The following is a 24026-nucleotide window of genomic DNA, read 5'->3' as shown; positions in this document are numbered from 1 at the left end:
TGCCTACCAACATCGTATATTCTTAAGAACACAAAAGAAATAAATTGACCAAGGTTTAAAAACATCTTCATTTCTTAAAGCTATGCTGAATGAGACAGGAATTAGGCATTTTAAACATCAAAATGCACAGATGTATTCTTTCTTGAACTTTAACCTTAGTTTTTTCAATTCTTTCATGCTTGGGCTCTAACAAGTGTAAAATACTTTGTTAAATGCCTCTGAAATAGCATGTCTTGTTTGGTAAAATCCATCTACCTGCATTTAGTAGGGGTAATGTCTTTCTGGCTAATGTACAGTGCACAGGGATTTCTATTCAGCACTTTGTTTACCTTCAGAAACGAAGCAGATGGGAAAAGCAGAAGGCAATAGCTGTGCACTTTTATGTAAGCCAAATGCTGCTAAGCCTTTTATCTAGGATCTCTAACCCTTGGCAGTATTTGTTTAAATCTCATTCAGACAGATCTGAGAAGTGGGATGAAGGTTTTAAGCTTATTTAAGTTCTTTTTCAAGGCTTACCTTTCATGACATCATGAAATCCATGCAGAGCAACACCAACATTTGTTAAGACAGAACTATAGTTTGTCCGAAGGAGTCCATCTGGTTCTGTACCTAGGAAACCAAAATCACAAACTTAAGCATTTTCCTGTCCACCATCTCCCTCTATTTGGAAGAAGATGCAGTGTAAAGATTGCCCATAATGTATTGGAAACAATGGTCCTTAAAAACCTTAACAGACATGTTCATACATAATGGTGATAAATAAACACAGGAACATTTTAACTGGTTTGGATTTCTCATGTCCACAAACATTTTTACTAGTTAAGAACCAAAAATTAAATTTGCTAAGCAGGAATATGTCTTAAGAGTCTGTGAATTTTCATCTTGTTACTACATAACATGTTTCTCGTTTTTTTCATTCCCCACACATTATTTTTTGCTGAATATCACTAAAACATTATTATTCAAACATCATGGAGTTCTACTTCTGGCATAACAGCATGAGGGGCTCTCTGGATCTGCTCCCCACAAAACTGGTAATGACTACAAAAAAAGCAATCATTCAAAGTTTCAGGAAATGGTTCTAAGGACACATAACAAATGAAGAAACACTTACTCATGAAAATTTGTAACAACTCAGCAAGAAGAGCAAGAGTCTGTGGTATTTAAAACAAGACATATTGCTTCCCTTCCCTTACCAGCTCCTGGAGGTTAAGAAACACCATCTCAACCTCAAGTTCAGCCAAGCACACAGCACTCCAATTCTTCTAACTCCTGGCTCAGGGGCCAGAGAGTCATCATGTCCCCAGCTACCTGTTGCTAAGGCTAAGTTCTGGACAAATGTAGTCAAGAGGTGAGAAGTGTTCCCTTTCTGCCCAGCCCCTGCTCCAGAGATGAAGATTCCAGCTGAACACGACACTGAGAATTGGGTCTCTCATCACCCTTGCCCCTGCTCAGCAACAGGATTTTCAAAGTTCCATCTTAATAATGTTAAGTCTTCTGATCCACGAAGACTTAATGGCAGGCCAAGGAAGGAGTCCTGGTTTGCTGCTCTACCACTTTCACCAAGCTCTCAGAGAGAAGTGCAGCAACTGTCCCCAGCACCAGAACCATGGCTCAGAGACTTTTGCTTAGGGGAGAAGCAGTCCTGAAAATAAGAGCTTGAACCTCTTTTCAAAGGAGCTGACAGTATGTGGAGAAGTTCAAGCCTAAGGCTCTCAAAAACTGGAGCCTGTGGTAAAAGCACAGGGGCAACTTGTAGGTTCACTAGAAATTGAAGCTAAACTGTAGGCTGGTTTACCAGAGAAAACTAGAAAAGAGGTATCAAGAAAAGCCCTCCTGGGATCAGAACAAATTTCAAACATTGACCTCAAAACCTCTACCTGCTAGTTATATGCTAGGTCTATAACTACACACATAATTTTAAGACCAAATTTAATTGGATCATCCTGTTATCAATTTGTGCCCCAAGGCATTCTGGAAACACAAAAGTAATCAGCCAGGGTATAATTAGGAAAGAGACAGCGAAGGAGAGCCCTGCCAAAACCACTGTCATCCCAGATGTCAGTGTGCATGTGCAAGGCTGAACCCTCTGAGAAGCAGCATCCAGGTATAAAACTTATGCTCTAAAAACAAGAAAGTGGTGTTTAAAGAAATTAAAGAAGATATATATAAATGGAAAAACATGCAATGTCCATGGATCACAAGACTTAATGCTGTTAAGATGGCAATATTCCCTGTAAGTTTTCTAGGACTACTGTTACAAAATACCACAAATGGGTGACTTAAAACAAGAGACATCTATTTTCTCAAAGCTCTGGAGGCCAGAAGTCCAAACTTAAAATGCTGGCAGGGCCATGCTATTACCAACAACTTCTAGGAGAATGCTTTCTTGCCTCTTCCAGGTTCCACAGACCCCAGGTATTCTTTAGCTGGTAGTAGGGCAACCACAATCCCTCCTCTGTCTTTATGCATCATTCTCCCTTAGGTCTCTGTCTCCAAATCTCCTTTCCCTTATAAGGATGCCAGTGGTTGTATTTGGGCTCTTCCAGTATTACCTTATCTTATTTGATTATACCTGTAAACCCTATTTCCAAATAAAGTCATACACGTACATACTTTGGGTTAGAATGTCACATATCTTTTTTGGGGATACAAGTCAACCCACTCTCCAAATTGATCCATAAATTTAATGCAATTCCCATCGGAATCCTAGCTGACTTTATTGTAGAAACTGACAAGCCAATACTAAAATTCACATGGAATTATCAGGGATCCTGCAAAACAAAACAATTTTGAAAAAGAAAAACAAAACAGGAGGACTCACACTTCCTGATCTCAAAAACCTACTACAAAGTAACAACCATCAAGACAGTGTGGTACTGGCATAGGAGACATATAAGGAACAATGAAATAGAATCAAGAATCCAGAAATAAACCCATACATCTATGGTCAACTGATTCTCAATAAAGGTACCAAGACCATTTAACAGGAAAAGGATTATCTTTTCAACAAGTGAAGGAGGAACAACTGGATACAACATGCAAAAGACGAAACTGGATCTTTACTTTGCATTACATATAAAAATTAACTCAAAATGGATCAGAAACCTAAATGCAAGAGCTAAAACCATAAAACTCTTAGAATATGTCTTTATAACCTCAGATTTGACAATCAATTCTTATATATGACATCAAAACCATGAGCAACAAAAGAAAAATCAGATAAGGATTTCATCAAGATTAAAAAATTTTGCTCTTCAAAGGATACTATCAGGAAAGTGAAAAGATAATTCACAAAATAAAAGACAAATGTAGCAAATCATACATTTAATAAAGAACTTGTATCTAGAATATATATTTTAAAAAGCTCTTATAATCAATAGTAAAAAGACAACCCAATTACAAAAGGGAAAGGGTCCAAATAGATCTTTCACCAAAGAAAACATACAAATGACCAATAAGTACATGAAAAGATTCTTGACATCATTAGCACAGAAATACAAAGTAAAACCACGATGACTTATTGCTTCACACCCACTAGGATGGCTAAACTCAAAAAGATAATAATAAGTGTTAGGGAGAATGTGGAGAACAGAACTCTCAAATATTGTTGGTAGGAATGCAAAAATTGTTGGTAGAGCACTTTGGAAAACAGTCTAGCAATTCCTTAAATAGTTAAACATAGTTATCATATGATACAATTCCATCCTATCAGCATACACACAAACAAAATGAAAAGATATGACCACATAAAACTCACACATGAATGTCTATTGCATCATTATTCATAATAGCCAAAGCAACTCAAATGTCCACTACCTAATGAATGCGTAAATAAAATATGTACATCCATACAAGGGAATGTTATTCTGGAATAAAGTTCCAATGCCTGCTATAATTTGAATGAATCTTGTAAACACTACGCTAAGTGAAAGAAAACAATCACAAAAGACCACATATTATATAATTCCATTGAAGACCACATACTATGATTGCATTAGTATGAAGTATCTAGATTAGGCAAATCTATGGACAGAAAGCAGATCAGTAATTGCTTAGAGCTAGGGAAATGAGGAATTGGAAAATATAAGGGTGAAAGCTAAAGAGGTAATGAAAATTATCTAAAATTACCTACTCATGGTACATACGTCTGTGAATATACTAAAAAATATACTAAAAACTAACTTTAAGTGGGTAAAATGTATAACATATCAGAAAAAAAGTTGTTTAAAAACAAACAAAAAATCAGATTACCAGGAAAATTATAGCATTCTGAAATACATCACTGAAAATAAAGTTCACTAAAATTACCTAAAAATGCTTTTTTCAAATTAGGGCCAAGAGAAACAAATGGTATCTTTACTACTAAAACTTCCCTGTGCTACCTGTTGGAAAGCTGCTACAAATTCTTATGACTTACTCTTCTCCATTAAAAAGAGGAAGAGCAAAAAGGGGATGATATTTAATGCATGCTTTTATGCCTAATATTTTACATTCTTAATAATCAAAACATTACCTCCATTTTATAAATGGGAACACAGAGGCACACAGAGGTAAAATGTTTTGTCCAGGAGGCCAGAGGATTTGAATTCCAGTTTTTCTAACTCTAGATCCTAGTCTCCTCTTATTCTATCGAGCTAAATCATCTCCCCTTTCCAGGTTATTGTGCTTTTAAGTCCTTCAGTTTGAACCATAAGTAATAAACACACTTACTTGGCAAGGCGAGAAGAGTGACATAAGTCTGCAACTTCTCAAACACAGCTGTCATCTTTTTCATGTCCTGAGACAGCTCTAGATTTCTGGCTTTTAATGCAGATGTGCAAAGAGAAGATTCACATTCTTCTTCTAAACTAGGAACGGGCAGATTTTTTAAAAATGAGCATCCTGAACAACTTTCAATTAGCTATTAGAAATCATCTAAGTTCTCTTAATGATCATATCCAAATAAAGATTTTTGTAGAAAGAGAAATTTGACCTTATGTTTACATGGCTCCTTTTCATGTACCATGATACACAAAATTGCTTGGTGCAAATGCCAATGGAGTAACAGAGGACTAAAGAGAAGAAAACCTAGCTGGGCATGGTGGCACATGCTTGTAATCCCAACAACTCAAGAGGCTAAGGCAGAAGGACTACAAGTTTGAGGCCAGCTTCCAATAAAAAGGGATTAGGATGTAGTTTAGTGCTTAAGAGCCCCTGGGTTCAATTCCCAGTATCAAAAAATTTTTTTAAAGAAAATATCAAGGCATATGCCTATCATCTTTCCAACTTGAAAGCAGTATAAAAGCATTAGAATTTTTTAAATGTTAAATATTTTAAATCCTTTATTTATAGGGAGGAAAAAAAATTGCATATACTGAATTCCTAAAAAGAATTAAACAAGAACTATTACTACTGCCACTGCCACTAGCTGAGAGTCTCACCAAGAAATCTTTTTTAATATATGTAGTAGTTTCAAAATCAAATTTACTTAGCATGCATAAAAATACACTTTGCCATCAACAAGGTGGTGCACACCTGTAATCCCAGCAGCTCAGGAGGCTGAGGCAGGAAGATCGAAAGTTCAAAGCCAGCCTCAGCAAGTTAGTAAGGACCTAAGCAACTTAGCGAGACCCTGTCTCAAAATAAAAATTAAAAGGGCTGGGGAGTGGATCAGTGGTTAACCACCACCACCACCCCATTCAATACCCCTGTATCCCCCACAAAAAAGTAATCATGAAAAAATATAGTAAGATAAAATTAAAATGTTTACTTCACATAATACTTTTGCCATGATTCTTTTTTTTGCAATGATTCTTAAACAGAATCTTATTAAACACAAGCCAAATCAATAAGGTATATTCAATTTTAATTGTTAAACTTCCAGAGTTAATTCCAAAAACTATTTTAACTGTAATGAACTATATAACATGTAAGGATCTGAATTAAATTATAATTCATAATTATTCATCTAAGTTATAATACCCTATTTCCTAAAATTCCCTCAAACACATCATAGAATTTAATTACTGAAATACTTTGTTGGGTTATAATTAAGAAATAAAATATGTCTTAACATACGTTAATTTTTTAAAAATAGTAAAATGTTGTATTTTCATTATCTATAAGTAATTAATTGACACTTTATAAACCTTATTTTGCTAAGAATAAGTATATTCTAGCCCAGGCATACACCTGTAATCACAGCAGCTTAGGAGGCTAAATAAGGAAGATTGCCAGTTCAAAGCTAGCCTCAGCAAGAGTGAGGTGCTTAGCAACTCAGTGAGACCTGTCTCTAAATAAAATACAAAATAAGGATGGGGATGTGGCTAAGTGGTTGAGGGTCCCTGAGTTCAATCCCCAGTACCAAAAAAAAAGAATAAGCATATTCTTATCTCTTTTATGTTCAAGTACTATTTTTCTTTTTTTAAAAAACATTTGTTTAAAGAAAGTTAAATCTTAGGATGAAATAGAAATCTTGGTGGTTTTAGACAAAAATTTAGATTAGTTTTATATAAAAGATAAAAATTTCCAAGCAGCATTATCAAATTCACACTTATATGTATTATTTTTTTCTTCCTTCCTGGAAATATTTAAGGTAGACCATTAAAGGTTCCTAAATGACACATCCTATAAGGGCTTGAGTGAAGTTTTTCATTTAGAACTTCATCAATAATAAAAACAAGAGAATACCATCTCAAAAATACCAAAAGATAATAGATCCATGTAGAAGTTAATTATTATAACTCCCTTCTTGATGTTTACAGCAAAGGGATAATCAAACCCCCAAACATGAAATATTTCTTTCAATAAATGTGCCATTCACAATGACTGAAAATATTTCTCATAACATCATGTGGTTATAAGAGCAATCACAGAACAAAACTAATGAAAATAAAAATGTAGCTGATAACAACAATTCAGTTTTCTTAAATACAATTTTACGTTACTCAAGCATGGTTTTCCTTCTTAACAAAAGTCCAAATCAACTGCAGTGCAGAAAAGTCCAGCAGATCACAAGAGGCACATGTTACTATTGCATTAATTTCAGCACAAGTCAGGTTCCACCCACAGTTCCCTGGCCTCCAGGAGTACCTTTTTAATTGGTAAGGAAGAATCTTCCTAAGGAAACATATATATGACGTTAGGTGCTCTGAAAATGTTTTCAATTTCACAGTTGTCTCCTGGAAAAGAAAAAATAATCTCAAGTTAAAAGTGCAAATGGATAAAATGAAGTTCCCATTTCCAGAAGTAAAACAAGCAAGAAAATTACCAGGACAGTCACAGTATCCTCAGTAATACTTTCAAATAAATGAAGCATTCCTTCCTCAAGGGGGCGGACATAAGACGCATTTTCATGAAGGTATTGTGAGAACTAAAAAAGAGGGAAGAAACTGTAAATTAATTTACTGGAAAATAACAAACATCAGCACATTTGTAAATGAACCCACAAATTGTAAACCTAAATGCTTTTTTCAAGTTTTCTGGGAAATTTGGCTTTTACCCGGATGGTAATACCTCTACTACCCCAAACCTCATCCCATTCCAAAATGAGAAAACAGAAAGGGGTGACACAATAAACAACCAGGCATGGGAGGAAATGGAGAGAAGATAGGGCACTACAACCCAGCTCCAACAGGTGGCATTCCTCAAACACTTCCCTCTCCCAGGGCTGCCAGTTTGAAAAGGGAAAAAAAAAAAAAACAGTAAGATCTGAAAACCAATACTATGTGACATAGATTTTGTGCTATGTGTCTCATTTTTAAAAAATAAAGCTTTTTAAAAATAGTTTATTATTTTATTGTATATGATATTCAGGGTTAACAAATAACAGGAATGTAATTATTAAAAAGAGGACATAAAAATTTTTATAATGATCACTGATATCTTATTATGGCTTAAAAGGACTGATTCATTATGAAGAATAGATTTCAAGAGCTATGATTGAAGCTCAGAATGGAGCATATGTTCAGCATGTACAACCCTGGGTTCAATCTCTGGCACAAAAAAAAAAAAAAAAAAAAATCAGAAGAAAACTCCCAGAGTTATTTTAATTTAGAAGCAAAAGGGTAACTTTTAGCTATAAAACATTTCAGATAAGTATTCTATAATGGCTCCAATTTCAATTTCTCAGTATAAAAATGTAAGGTCTCATTCTGCACAAACATGATTCAACTGACCCCACTGCAAAGTATACAGATGTATTGTCCTGGGCAACTCACTCAATCTCTCTGGGCTTCAATCTTTATAGCTGTAAAAAAAAGATGAACTCTAAGCTTACAGGTCTCAAGGACTACTTTATGATTCTACGAACAAGTTGAAATATTTTGGTCATCTTTTAACAAATGGTTTCTGAATCTCCTTCAATTTTATAAATTTATTAGAAAAATCATAAAGGGCCTTTCATAGGCTAAAACACCAACATTTTACCTTTGAGAATATTGAGGAAATACATGAGTTCTTCAAAATAATGAAGTGTCCCAGAGAAACTAAGGTCAACACATTTGATTCTCACCCTGCATATAATAAGGCAACACACTAAAATAGTAGGCAAAGAACCAATATAAAGTAGAAATTTTTTTTGGTATTATAGAAAGTATAACTTTTTATATGAAAATACAGAGTACTGTTTTTCCTATGCAGGTCTTTTAAAAGTTGTTTCCCATAGTGATATTTAAAGATCATTTCAAAGACCCAAATTTAATTTTATGAATTTCAGTAGATTCATGGAGTCAGACCAAAATTGATGAAAACCACCTTCTGAAGGCTCATATGTATAAGGCATAATGATGCTGATAAGAGCTAACCTTCACAGAGTTCTCATTATATGCCAGACTTTCTTCCTAGCACTTTACACATATTATCTCATGTAATTTTTCAGACACACACAACTGTGAGGTAAGTACTCTATCCCTTCAATTTAAAGATGAGGAAACTGAAGCACAGAGAGATAAAATAAGTCTCCCAAGGGGACATAGCTGGACAGTGGCAGAATGGACTGGGACCCCAAGAAGTCTAACTCGAGTATCCAAGTCTTTGCTACACTAATTGGCACTTTGGGTATTCACAGATACAAATACTGCTCAACTGCTGGAAATACCACATAATACATGGTGGGGCAAGAGAACTGGGAAGAAGAATCACATAAAGTAGGAAGAGTGGCACTCATTTCAGATCACCACATTATCGAGCCCTCAAAGTATCAAGATCCCTCGACTTCCTTCCTGTGTGAGAGCTGGCCTTAAATATGGCCCCAATGATCCCCATGTATTCTTGTATACCACCCTTCTCACATTGTTTGGAGGTTAGTTTGTGTGGCCAATACAATGTGGCAGAAGTGATGGTATGTGGCTACCAAGGCACTGTTATAACAGGCAGTGTAGCCTCCACTTCACTCTCTCTTGGATCATTCTCTATGGAGGAAGTTAGCTGCCGTTTCATGAGGGCACTCAAATAGTCCTGTGGAAAGGAGCATTTACTGAAAACCAGGCTTCCAGCCAACATTCAACACCACTGAGTGAGGGAACTGCCTTAGAAATAAATCCTCCAAATCCAGTCAGATCTTTCGATGAATGCAACCCCAGTGAAACCTTATCAGAAATGTTAAGCCAGAGACCTTCCAACTTATTAGCTCACAAATTTCTGACCCACAGCAACAGTGTGAGACAATAAGTATTTGTTGTTTGAAACTACTAAGTTTGGGGGCAATTTGTTATAGAGTAATATATAAGAAATACACTCATTCACATTTATTTTACCTTTTCAGTTAAATGAAATTTTGCAAGCCTAAATTCTGTTTTGGAATTAGCTAGGGAGAAAAAAGGAAAGAAAGGAGCAAAATCAAGCAAAAAAAAAAAAAAAGAAGCATATATGGACTGAAGCAACATTCAAACCTCTTCCTATTCCATGTTAAAAACTCACAAACCCTGGGCTAGGGTTGTGGTTCAGTAGTAGAGCAGTTGCCTCACATGTGTGAAGCACTGGGTTTGATTCTCAGCACCACATACAAATAAATGAATAAAATAAAGGTTTGTCAACAGTTAAAAAATATTAAAAAAAAAAAAATCTCACAAACCCTGAAAATGCCTTCTAGTTTGAACTGGATAAGCAGTTTCACTCCCATTCCTCATCCCAAGAGGAAGAAAAAACCTATGTACCACACAAGTTTGATTTTTTGTTGTTTTTTGTGTTTAAGCATGACCAAGGATGAAGGTTACACAGGGACCACAAATAGGAAGAGAGAAAAATGCAAGCAAATTAATCTTTCCAATAATAGAATGGGATTTCTCATATGTCACCCCTAGTTAAAAAGTTGCCAAGGCTTCAATTCTACCCTCAGGGACCCCCCAGGCCCTCTCTACTTTTTCTCTTTTTGATCTTACCTCCCATTCCTCCCCTCTATGAACACTGGCCAAGACTACTTGTTCATTTCTCCTCTATCTCTTCCCGCTTTTCCTCCTTCCTGTTTCCTGATTTTGCTCCTGCAGTTCCCCTTTCTGGAGGAAAAAAAATATCCATCCCTCTTCTCTATCCTATTTGAATCCAGTTCATTCTCTAAGGTCCATTCAAATTCCTAAAGAATCTTTCCCAGAGGATACTACCCATGGCAATCTCCCTTGTTAAGGATATCAGATACCTTATTGGCCACATCCCTCATTCACGCACACTGAGGTCTTTCAAAAACTCCCCTAGTATTTCAATTCTTAAGAATCTCCATTTCTGCTATATATTGCCTTGAGAGTAAAGACAATGACTTGTGGTTTTTTTCACATCCTCCTCAGTACTTGGCTCATGCACAGAAAGTGGTCTGAAAATACACAGCTCCCTATTTGTTCTCTCAATATGTTCAGGGCAACAAAAAGCATTCTAAATTAAATTTACCTTCTGATTCAATGGTGATATAGTGTCTATGGCAGAATCAACAGGAAAAATCTGAATCCTCTGTTCTGTATAGGTGTGAAAGTTCAGAAGAGCTGTCACAAGATCTTGAACAAAAGCCAGGGCCTGCCCAGCAATATCTCGCATCTTCAGCTTTAAAATGAAAAGTGCACTCAGTTGAGGTCACCTAACAATTATTATTCTAAAACAACTTTATTAAGCGTATTCTGGAGAAAACCCTTGAATTCTACTGTGATGGTTCCTTATTCATTTGATCCTATCTGAATTTTAATATTCCTATCTAAGTAAATTAGAAAGATACCAGTCTTTGGCAAACACACCCCTGACCATTTAACCTTGGCCATTTAAGTGCAAGGTCCAACAACATTAAGAAAAGCATGGTTCAAAAATTAAGGTATCCCATTATTCAGTTCTAATGTTACCAGATAAGAGAGACATCAAAAATTTGTATTACTCATTAATTCAATAAAAAGCAAATTACACAATTTAAAGCAATCGATGAGAAAGTAAAGCAATGGTTTAGCACACTGAATAGAAGCCAAAGAACTGATTCTTGTTTCTGGAAAGTTTAACATACATGTGACTGAAATAAAAACAGAACTTTGTCTTTTACCTGATGCCTCCTATTGTGGAGTGGAACATTGAGCGCGTTATACTGACTATACTCTACAAAACAAAAATGAAGCATATTAGGTCTCTCGTTTTAAATTTACAGAAAAACAGCTTAACTACAAACTAACAAATGCTCTGCAGCAAAATCAGCTTCACATGAGAATGTTTTTTTAAATATTTATTTTTTAGTTTTAGGTGGAGACAATATCTTTATTTTATTTTATTTTTATGTGGTGCTGAGAATCGAACCCAGTGCCTCACACATGCTAGTCAAGCACACTACCACTTGAGCCACATCCCCAGCCTAACACATGAGAATTTAAAATGATCAGCAACATAATCACAGTATGGGAATAACAAAATTTATATGGAGTCAGTAGTTTCTCAGATAAAATGATACTTATACCTTTTTTTTAACTTCAGGGTAGGAGAACAATTTCTGTGTTTCCACTTCTAAGAAATAATTTTAAATACGTTTTTGGGGCCTATCAAGATTATTTAGAAAGGCTCATGATGTTCTTGCTATCATCACTCTGGCTTCTATGATAACCCTGCACACAGCAGCCACATTAATCCTCCAAAAAATACCAATTTTTAAACACTACAGTGTTCAGAAATCTGTCACCATCTGCTACTCCTGATTCCAAGGAGGCAATCCTCACTTTCTTGGGATGGTTTCACTGTCTTCTTCATGGTCCCGCTCTCCATGCTCCAATCTGTCATCAACCCATGATGGCTTCCTAACACCTGGCCTCACACTTCCTACGCTTCTCATTTTAATGATGTCATCTCTACTCACCACTTCATCCAATCATACTGCTGTCCTCTGCCATGTCCTCAGTCAGAATGCCCCAGGCCAAAGTCGGATTCTGAAAGTTCCTGCACCTTTCTCACCCAACACTCTCTAATGCCCCCACTGCTATGCATTCCCAGCTTCCTCTCCCTCCATCAATACTTCTCCTATCAACTCTGATGGAGTCCTGCTGCTCCCCTGACCCCAGGCCTTGTCCAACAATGCTTTCGCTAACACAAAACCAGAGCTGGGTCTGCTATAATATATTTTGCCTAACTGCAGGGGAGCATCAACTCCACTCTGTGATCCAGGATTTCCTTGCTGTGTTCCTATGATACTTCCCATGATAGCCACTCCAACCTTTTCCAGTTTAAGCCCTGGATACCATTCCTACCTCCACTCCTGCTTCATGGATGGGATGGCCTCCCCCTTGCTATGCTAAGAGCACCAGAGCCAAAATGAAAGGGATCTTACCCTGCCCAGCTTCCATCTCAGACTCTGTGGCTCACATATCCTTTCCTCAGCTAATCTTCCTCTTGGGCCCTTAGCAACAGCTGCTCCTGACCTGCTCAGGGACAAGATACATCAGTCCGTCCCTCCCTCCTTAATGTCACCTCATTACAAAAAAAAAAAAAAAAAAAAAAAATTGTTGCAGCTCACTTACCTCCACAGTGATTTCTCTTTCACCTATACCATACTTAACCTACTGCCCTCACCCGACCTCCATGCACACAAACTTTTCTTTTACTTTGCTAGTCTGTTAGGCTCTCATCTATTTCCATTTCCATTTTCTTCATTCCCATGGTTCAAAAAACAGAATTGCCTATTTCCCCATCACCCATTCACCTACATAGAAGCATTACCTCAAAGGTTTTTTTTTTTTTTTTTACCTCAAAGGTTTCTAGTCCTCTCAAAGTCACAAAATCAAATCACTAAAACCAGCTGCCTCCACCACCATTACTCTTATGACTTTTCCACATTAATATGCAGAATTGACCAACACCACCTGGATGAAACACTTTCTTCTCCAGATTCTATTTCATTCCATTTCTCTAGCTTCTCTCCACCACAATCTCTCCCCTCCCTACCCCCACACTTCCACCCCCATCACTGAGCTGGAGAAATCAACACAGGCAACTGACCATGGTCTGAAACTAGAGCCAAAATAAACCTTTCCTACATTTAAGTTTCTCAGGCATTTTGTCAGATAAATAGAAAGCTAACACATCTACCTTCATTAAATTTTTAAATTTTATTTATTTATTTACTTATTTATTGGTACTGGAGATTTAACCCAGGGGTACTTTACCACCAAGCTACATTCTCAGCCCTTTTCATTTTTATTTTGAGACAGGGTCTCACTAAGTTGCTTAGTGCCTCATCAATTTGCTGAAGCTGGCTTTGAACTTGTAATCCTCCTTTCTCAGTTCCCAAACTGCTGGGATTACAGGTGTGTGCCACCACACCCAGCTCATATTTACCTTTTATTTTGTCAAATGAACCACAATCTTTCCCCTTCACTGCCTCTTTCTTCCTAACCTCCCTGAAAGAACCAAGCTGTTCTTATTCCTTCCACAAAATTCCTCCACAGTGACTTCTCTTGCACCTGTACCATACTTAACCTCTGCCCTCACCCTGTCCCATATTCACACAAACTTTTCTTGAGCCTGACAGCCTAGGACCAAGCCTCCATGATGGCACACCAGAACTATCATCACAAAAGCCTCAACTTCCCTTTTTCCCACTCCAAGGCAATCTACACTCTATCACTGGATTAGCCTTGTGGGGTACATGAATCTCATCAGGACAGTGCCTGGCTCAAAAATCTCTCCAACAAACAATGGCCTTATAAACAAAATCCTAAGTCCATAACCCAAAATTCTAGGGTCCACTCCCATTCTCCCTTTCAGAACTAACTGTAACTGCCCTCTGCATCCCACTCCTAACCCCCATTACACTTAATTACTGTTCCTGGGGTCATGTTGGAACTCTAGGCCCACATATCATACTCTGCACAAATTCTCTTGCTTGTTCTCCCTCTTCTCTGTCCAATAACCTGCTTACACACACACAAGCCTGACTCAAGCACACTTACTCTGGGAAGGCTTTCTCAAACCCCCACAGAATAATATCACTTTCCTCTAAAACTCCAAGTGGTTCTTTATGGCACAGTCTAGCTTGTATTTTCTATACAGACACTTCTATATCTATCTTTGCCCTATAGACCATAAATTCCTTGAGGGTACAGATTTCTGTCTTACAAATGTTTGTATCTCCTATGTTACCTACCCATCTAGGCACTCAGCAAATGATCTCTAAATATTTTGGGAACTAAAAGTAGCTAATCCATATGTGACATAAGGACCTAAAACCAAGTGACAACTAGTATTGGAAAAGAAAGGATGAAGAGATTCAGGAAGAAGTTATTAGCACCTGATGACTAACCAATACAAGGCTTCAAATGAAAAATTTAATACAAAGATTTCAAATTCAAGGAAGCAAAGTATGCTAATTTTTTTATTTTTCTTTTTTTGGAGGGGCTGGGTACCAGGGATTAAACTCAGGGACACTCAACCACTGAGCCACATCCCCAGCCCTATTTTTATATTTTATTAGAGACAGGGTCTCACTGAGTTACTTAGTGTCTCACCTTTACTGAGGCTAACTTTGAACTTGAGATCCTCCTGTCTCAGCCTCCTGAGCTGCTGGGATTACAGGCATGCGCCACCTCACCCAGCAGTATGCTAACGTTATTTACATTAATACAGAAGCTAGAAACAGATGTTATTTTCAAAGGGGGAATTTAGGTTTTTGATACAATAATGACAAATGCTTATTTTAGTGTTGGACCAAACTACTACTACTATTTTTGTGATTTCTTCTCTTTTCTGTCCCCCCACCCACCCACACACATACCCACATACACACACACACTCTCTCTCTCTCTCACTCTGGTCTTCCCTAAGAAAAATTTAGGGGAAGTAAAAAAAATTAATTTCAATCATGTGATCACAGAAAAAGAAAATGTGCATTAATTTAAATATAAGTTTCAAAATCCAAACAAATATTTTCTTCATTTTCAAGATCTTGACTTAATTCTTATACAAAAGTTACTAACCTGGCACCTATTACAAATGTAAGGTATTATCTAGTTTTTCATTTGTTTTTTGCAGTAATGGCAATTGAACCCAAGGCCTTACACATGCAAGGCAAGTAATCAAGTGATACACCTCTGAGCTATATCCCAAGCCATTTTTACTTTCATTTTTGTTTTGTTTTAGTGTTGGAGACTGAACCGGAGCACTTTACTACACAGTTACATCCCCAGCCCTTTTTATTTTTTAAATTTTAGATAAGGTCTCACTAATTTACTTATGGCCTCACTAAATTGCTGATGCTGGCCTCACTTGTAATCCTCCTGCCTCAACCTCCCAAGTTGCTGAGATTACAGGCATGAAGTAAGCCCAGCCCTTTTTATTTTTGAGACGTGGTCTCACTAAATTGCCCAAGCATGACTCAAACTTTTGATCTTTCCACCTCATACCTGCTGGGAGTACAGGTATGACCCACCACACCCACTTGTTGTACCATTTTTGTATTTTTTTTAAGTTTTTTTTTTGTTGCTCTTGGATGTGTAAGTTACCAGACCATGCCCAGAATAAAGAGAAAGCCAGGCTTAACCAAGGCAGTTTCCTGACTGTCACTGGGGACAGACTGAAGGCCAATACCAGGCTGAAAAGATCTACATCCCACTACCAGTATCTCCCCACCATAAACAACAACTTTGCTCATACAAATATTTGACTACTTTATATGCAGGTTCATTTTTACCATGAGATATGATAAATATGTGCAATACAAAGATGTGGATTTGGGTTTTTTCCAAGAAGACTGACTCTGGAGTGATTATATGTCATTTAAAATCCCCCTATACAATATGAGAGCCTAAGCTAAGGAAAAGAACAAAAAGAAAGCAACCCTTTGTTCAGCCAATTAAATTTTTTGCCAAAGTTATTAGAATTGTTTTAATTAGTTGGTTACCACAGAGAGGTTCAAAGTTGCAAATAACAGAAAACTGTACACAATACCTACTTGTATCATTAAAAGGTACTTTTTCATTGATGATTGATAAGGATTCCTCCAATCTACCTGACAAATCTTCATGAAGACTCTTTAACTGTAATTGACTGAAAGAAAAAACATAAAACCACATTATCCCCTGTCAGACAGTGAAACATCATTTGCTTATTACCTCAACAGCTGGTTTCATGCTCTCAGAGAACTGTGCCTGACATCTGGGACACTCTGAGCAGAGAGTTGTTAAAAGATAAAGATAAGAGAAACACTATGCCTGAATTCCAAATCCCCTGAGACTTCTGCAGAATGATGTGAGAATCTGGAAGAATTCATCATAGTCTCAGTATCTTACAAAACTTAATTCTTCCCAGCTCAGAGTAATCTTAGAGCCACTTCAAAAGCATAAGTTTTCTCTTCCTACCACATAAATGTTTGTTCAGTATTACTCCAAAGTTTTTATTAAAAATATTATATCAGATTTCTTCTCTTGAGCACAAAATCTGATGATTTGTTTTGATTCAATCATGAGCAGAGGTACACATCTAAACCATTCATGTAATTCTACCAATTCATGTAATTCTACCAAAGCAACTGAAAAGAAGCAAGAAATTCATTTGAGGGGTCCTATTAAAACTTAAGATATTATGTTACATACCAAATAAATGCTGGAATATGACTTCAGCATGCACTGCTAAGTAATAATTTTGATGTAGATATCCCTAAATTATATCACATAACCTTTACTTTTTTTATTATTCGTTGTTCAAAACATTACATAGTTCTTGACATATCATATTTCACACATTTGATTCAAGTGGGTTATGAACTCCCATTTTTACCCCGTATACAGATTGCAGAATCACATCGGTTACACATCCACTGATTTACATATTGCCATACTAGTGTATGTTGTATTCTGCTGCCTTTCCTATCCTCTACTATCCCCCCTCCCCCCCATCTTCTCTCTCTACCCCATCTACTGTAATTCATTTCTCCCCCTTGTTTTTTTTTTTTTCCCCTTTCCCCTCACTTCCTCTTATATGTAATTCTGTATAACAATGAGGGTCTCCTTCCATTTCCATGCAGTTACCCTTCTCTCTCCCTTTCCCTCCCACCTCTTGTCCCTGTTTAATGTTAATCTTCTTCTCATGCTCTTCCTCCCTACTCTGTTCTTAGTTGCTCTCCTTATAACAAAGAAGACATTTGGCATATGTTTTTTAGGGATTGGCTAGCTTCACTTAGCATAATCTGCTCTAATGCCATCCATTTCCCTGCAAATTCCATGATTTTGTCATTTTTTAGTGCAGAGTAATACTCCATTGTATATAAATGCCACATTTTTTTTATCCATTCATCTACTGAAGGGCATCTAGGTTGGTTTCACAGTCTAGCTATTGTGAATTGTGCTGCTATGAACATCAATGTAACAGTATCCCTATAGTGTGCTCTTTTTAGATCTTTAGGGAATAGACCTTTACTTTATTCAAAATGTAGCATAAAACGGTTGGCAAAGTGTTTATCAGTCAATATTCCTGCATGAATCCTCTCTTTAGGGCAGGCTGAAATAGAAAGTATCCAGTCCTCAATATGGGAGCCCCAAAAGGGTATCTGCCATGGCCCAACATATCTGTAGGCTGAGGACTAAGGCACAAGCCCCTCTCTTAAGAATGCTAAGTCCCCAGAGAATGATAAAGGATCCTGCTCCCATCTCCTCATCTCAAATGTGAGACAGATAAGACAGATGAGTTGCTTGGAATTCATGTTTCCACATACCATTCTTCTGTTCGAAGTCGACATTCCTTGGCCTCTTTTTCTAGAGTCTGAGATTTTACCTGAATTTTAGAAGAAAAAGAAAAGTTGACATATTAGGTTACAGATGGGAGCACTCATGGGGGCCACTCAGGCTACTGGGTCGCCTGGAATGACTAATTCTACTCTCTATAAAGCACACCAACAATTTTTAAAAGCCTTAACCCACTTTTAAAACATTCTAACAATAATGAACCTTACTTCTAGTTTGGCTTTGTCATTCTGCAGTTTCTCAATGGTTTCCATGTACTTCCGTGTCAGGCCATCTACCACAGCTTGGTGCTGGGCAGCTTCTGTCTCCAAAGCAGACAGCCGACTCCGCAGCTCTGCTTCCACATGCTTGTGCTGTTCATCAGCTTCGAAAAACTGAAAAACAAAAAAATGTTTTTTGACTTTTCACAGTCTAATATGCATAAATGAGAAAAAAAAACAACAGCAGTGACTATTCACTGAGCAACTTCCATATGGCCCCATACGCTCACTGTGTTAGATCAAATAGGCATTATCTCATTTAATCCAAGAGAGAATCAGAAGTAGTATTTTTTGTTATCCCTCCTGTACAAATATGGAAATTGAAATTTGTCTAATGTCTCACAGTTCAAAATATAGCAGAAATGAGATTTAAATACAAGGAACCTACCCAAAGCCTGAACTTCTTTCCTCTCGGTCTCATGAATTTCTATTGAAACAATTTTTGGCACACAGAGAATTCAACTGATTAGAGTGTAACTTCAACTCTACTTACTTCCACACTGAAATAATCAAAAATTTAAGTGCTATTCCTAAAAAAAGGCAGAGCTCTTTCCCTTAATAAGAATTTAATACTGATTAAGAATTACGAATACGTAAAACACAAAATATACTCATGTGAGCTTAAAAAAGCTCATTTTTTAAGATTTTCAAAGATAAGAATTTGTGCATATTTATTTTCCATCATTTGACCAAAAACGAGAAAAATTAGGAAGGACAGTTGGATATACTGCATTACGATTCTTACAATATGTTCAATGGTTTGAGGCATGCCAACAGCCAGGGAGTAATACACAATGCCTGACAGTGACTTTTCAACACCATATAAATATTCGAGTACCTGCCATGAGTAAGGTTCTACCTTGGAGTTGGGCATACAAAGCATACCTAGTCTACACCCTCAAAGGCATTATAGTCTAACAGAGGTACTGATAAAAACCAACTAAGCATTAATAAATTAGAAAGCAAACCCTACTTCCTGATAACCTCATTAAATGACCCATCCAATCATTTTCCTGTGCAAAATGAATAGTGCCCAGTATATTTCTGTATTGTTAAATTATAAAGCTATTCTGCTGTATTTTGAATAAAAGCATATACTTCAAAGCAGATATCCAAATCAAGACATATGTAAGATTTGAGAAATGAAAATAAATTTAAAGACCTCAAGAGACATTAAAAATCCATCTGGACACAAAGCAGTGTATTTGCTTTGGTTTTTCCACCTTCCAGATTGTGTGACCCATTTTTTAATTGATAGAGAAAAAGAGAAAGATCTTTCTCACTTGTATATGCAACCGTTCATTTTCTTCTATCTTCTTTTGCAGATCTTCATCAAAGACACTCTTCTGCTCTTGGCTCAACTGAGAAGAAGACTCTCCACTTTTCTGATGGAAAGAATAAGTTATGTCCACATAACTTTCATCCTTTAGAGAAACATCCTAAGGTACACAGATTCTCTATCACCTTAGTAGCTTGTCTCTTCTATGTGTTCACCATTCTCAAACAACCCTGCAAAAGGTATACAGTCCATCATTTAACTTTTCCTACATGATACAAACTGGAAGTGTAAACACTCCAAAAAGCAGGAGAACTTGAAAGAGAGAATGACAGAAAATAACAGATAAGGTTCACTATTCTTTGTAGATAAATTCAGGGGTAATTCTGTTGGAAGACAGAGCAGACCCAGAAAGCTAGTAATAATAAGTATGCTAATAAAAACCATTTCAATTTAATCTTTCAGTTTCAGAAATGAGAATTTTAGCAATTCTACGAGTCTGAGTTATTAAACTCCCTTAAGAAATTGTAATAAATAATGTAGCAGTATTTCACAAAGATAAGCTATATAAGAAATCACATAAATTTCTAAATTTAAAAAAAGTCATGTAAAATAAAGCTATTATAAATAAACATAAGAAAAAAGCTCAAAGATTATTTTAAAATCCCTTCACTTTGCTTTTTAACTAATATTCACTTTTTCTACTGAGAATAATAGTACTATTTAAAAGATCTAATAATGAACATTTGTTTTCAGATGATTCACAGAACTCAGACTATTCAAGGAACAATCTAACAATGCAATTGTGTTCAAACATCAGACACCACCCTTTTCTCCCTTTTCTGTATCCTCGTTCTTCACTTAAAATAAAGTTACCTACTGATTCAATATAAATTAGTTTTATTTTATTTTTTTATACCTTTATTTTATTTATTTATTTTTATGTGGCTGAGGATCGAACCCAGTGCCTGGCTCGTGCTAGGCAAGAGCTCTACCACTCAGCCACAACCTCAGCTCCATAAATTAGTTTTAAAAGCCCTCTGAAAACAGAGCTGCTATGTATAAACAACAATAGTAACATGAAATATTAATCACGTCTGAACACAAGAGATGCAAAAAGAACAGTGCTGATTGACATGTTTGCGGGCCTCAAGTACTTCCAAATTTGGATAGCTTTAATTAAAAATAATTCACAAGTGTTATACCCACACCTCTGCTAAACAGTTGTAGTCTAGCAGGGGAGGGGATATTAATAACCTGGTGCACCTGTTTGAAGTCTAGATGGCTGTTTCCTTCCCAGGGGTCTTTCAAAATTTCCAGGGCATGTGTATTCTGACAACTTCCCAAGTGACTCTAATACATGTCTATTATCCCCTGTTTCCCCCTTAACTTGAACACTACCACTCCAGAGAATCCTCCCATGTAGGGAAATACATATGGAAAAGGTATTCACATATTATGTGGCAAATAGAGTCCTAGGCACTTTCACACGATCCCATTTAACACTCACAATGAGACATACACTGCTTCTTCGGAGTCACTGTACACTTTTACCCACTCTATTATAACCGCTTCTACCTATACATTCTGGAGTATGGCTCTCTACCTTACAAGACTTTATCACTAGCCCCTACTACCCCCCTCAAAAGCAACTTCTTAATCATAGGAGGTTCAAAAATACCAAACATCTATCCTAGTGCAGTAGCAATTTTAACTGACCAAAAAAAAAAAAAAAAACTTAAGGGAAAACATTTATTTTTAAATCTCAAGACAAGAATACTAAATTGGCCTCATAAGAATAAACACTATGAAAATACATCTATTTTAAACTTACAGACCTAAGTTGAAACCTGTGTTTCAATTGTCACTTTCCTATGAATAGTTAAAGTTTATCAATATTTCTCATTTTGTTTGCCCTACTTTGGGTTAATGGCAACTTCATGTAACTAAAAGAGATCAACTATTGTGACCAATGTGAAATATTCCACTGACTTTTCTCAGCCACTAACTCAACTATATACAAGTTTGGTGCTAATACATCTCTTAAAACTGACTTTTGCATATTTAGTAGATATTAATAGCAAACATCTGCTTCCTTGACCCAATATCAACATATAATAATAAAATGTTAGAGAACTTGGAGATGGGGTTTTCTGCTGAAACCAGTGTCTGCGCTTCATGAAGAGCCACAGTAACTTGCCTTTAAAGAACCTACCTTGTTTTTCTTGCCTCGAGGCTCACTTAGGGATAGTTCATCTTGAAGTAGTTCTACCCTCTTGGCAAGCTGCAGATTTCGAAATGTCAAACTATCCATTTCCTGTTGTAGTTTCCTCAATGACTGATCCTTCATTTTCAGTTGTTCCTATATCAAAGTGAAAACAAAATGTACCTCACCCTTTAGCCTTGAGGTTTAAGATAATAGGGGGGAAAAAAAATCTTTGTTCCAGGAAAATATAATCAAAATCTCTTGCTTTAGGAAATTCGAGTTGCATGTTTGTCATTTCAGTTCTTATGTTTTTAGCTGTGTTTTGGGAAAAGAACCATCTTTTGGCCAAACCAAGTAAATTAAAAAATAAAATTTAAAAAGCAAGTATACTGAAATAACAGTGTTGAAAACTTAAGATACCTACAACTATATTTTGTTAAATCTATGACGGTGAACAAACACAAAGCCTGAGGACACAAATTTATAAACCTGAATTTGTTTTAAGAGAACTCAAACTCACTATTGATACCCTTTAGTGAACAAGGATGGGAAAAAATGTATTTGTATTTCTTTTTTTCTATAAATCCTCTCTGCTTGAATTTAAATCAGTCAAAATATGGAAATATGGAAAGCTAGAGAGAAATATTTAGTTTGGCTCTATTTTGAAAAAAACAGAATAGTCAGGTGTAGTGGGGCAGGTCTGTAATCTCGACTACTTGGGAAGCTGAGGCAGGAGGATTCCAAATTCAAGGCCAATTTCACCAACTTAGTAAGACCCAATCTCAAAATAAAAAATAAGAAAGGGTTGGGGATGTGGCTCAGGTAGAGTGCCCCAATCTGACAGTCTGTCTCACACACACACACACACACACACACACACAAAGTCAAGTCCATGAATATTTACCATACCCAGCAATTCATTTAAAGCCTATTATTGGGGAAAGTATTTCCTATTTGTTGTAGTCTGCTTTCATGTTTGACAGCCTCCTATTGCTGGTTGTTTGATTAACTATGATTGTAGCGATAGTGCCAACAGTGGTGGCAGTGGCGATGGTGACCACTGTTTCCATCTATGGAGCACTCACATATCAATGCTAAGTATATTTATTATTTTATTCACGGTTTACAACAACTCTATAGAGGCTGATAACATTATCATCCCCCTTGCAGAAACTGAAGTTTAGAGAGAGGTTGGGATAGGGTCTTCCAAAATTAATGACTGGTTAGTAGAGCTGGAACATTAGTCAACCAGTGGTAACTTATTATAATAATGTAAAGAAATTACTTTTTGTTTTATTATTCATTACAATGGTCATTGTAATTACAACATAGTTGATAATTTGCCAGTCTGCTAGATTATTCTGTTAGGTTGTCCAAGAAGGAATCTACATCCTAGTATTAAATTATCCATCACTTAAAAATATCAGTAAGCATTATTTATTACATGCCTACCAAAATGAGGTAGAAACAAATTCCTTCATTTCCTATCATATTTCTCCACTAAGGTCAACAAAGGTGCTGATGGTAAAATTTATCACTCAGTGTTCAGATTAACAAAGGTAATTAATATCAACTAGCTCAACTAAAGGCAAGATTAATAGACTAAATGATTTATACATTCAAATCCATTTATTAGGGCCCTACCATCTGCTGAGTGCCAAGGATACAAATATGAATACAACATAGCCCCCTCCAAGTGCTGTCTGGAGATGACCACAGATGAGAAGCCCCATTAATCCAGATGGATTTTAGCTAAATAAAGGCAAGGTACAGAAGAAATGTATTAAAGTCAAATAACACTTTTAAAGTAATTTTTAGCTAAGAAAATCAAAATATAATATTCATATAATAGTAATTCCTAAGCAAGTAGGAGTGTTAAATACAAAAAAAGAATATTATTATCCCCTATCCTTAGTGAATCAGTGTCAGAGTTGGGACTTTAACCCTGAAAACCAGCTGAATCCCCTGCTTTGAGAATCACCAAACGCTTAACATTCACAACATAAATGACCCGTTAGATACCTTTAAAGCAGCAGAATTTGCTTGTTCATCCACAACACCTTTTTTTAGGACCTGATTCTGAGCCCGAAGCTAAAAATAGAGAAAGCAATAATTATTTTTAA

The 24026-nt window shown here is 36.4% G+C and overlaps 1 protein-coding gene across 1 annotated transcript in view; it reads right to left on the bottom strand.

Annotated features, from left to right (window-relative positions):
- The window catches only part of Ppp1r21 (protein phosphatase 1 regulatory subunit 21), a 66855-nt gene that overhangs the window by 29780 nt on the left and 13049 nt on the right, over positions 1–24026 (bottom strand). The window contains exons 2-13 of the mRNA XM_076832733.2: positions 23926–23994; positions 21913–22059; positions 19705–19806; positions 18371–18535; positions 18134–18192; positions 16376–16470; positions 11492–11544; positions 10861–11010; positions 7253–7354; positions 7075–7163; positions 4714–4850; positions 517–609 (exon numbers count right to left, since the gene is read on the bottom strand). Of these exons, the coding sequence (XP_076688848.2) occupies positions 517–609; positions 4714–4850; positions 7075–7163; positions 7253–7354; positions 10861–11010; positions 11492–11544; positions 16376–16470; positions 18134–18192; positions 18371–18535; positions 19705–19806; positions 21913–22059; positions 23926–23994 (1261 nt within the window). The remainder of the gene's footprint in view (positions 1–516; positions 610–4713; positions 4851–7074; positions 7164–7252; positions 7355–10860; positions 11011–11491; positions 11545–16375; positions 16471–18133; positions 18193–18370; positions 18536–19704; positions 19807–21912; positions 22060–23925; positions 23995–24026) is intronic.

The sequence above is a fragment of the Callospermophilus lateralis genome, chromosome 14, assembly GCF_048772815.1.
Source record: "Callospermophilus lateralis isolate mCalLat2 chromosome 14, mCalLat2.hap1, whole genome shotgun sequence".
Lineage (NCBI taxonomy): Eukaryota > Metazoa > Chordata > Mammalia > Rodentia > Sciuridae > Callospermophilus > Callospermophilus lateralis.
The sequence above is the reverse complement of the archived record's forward strand: the minus strand, read 5'-3'. Positions and strand labels throughout refer to the sequence as shown.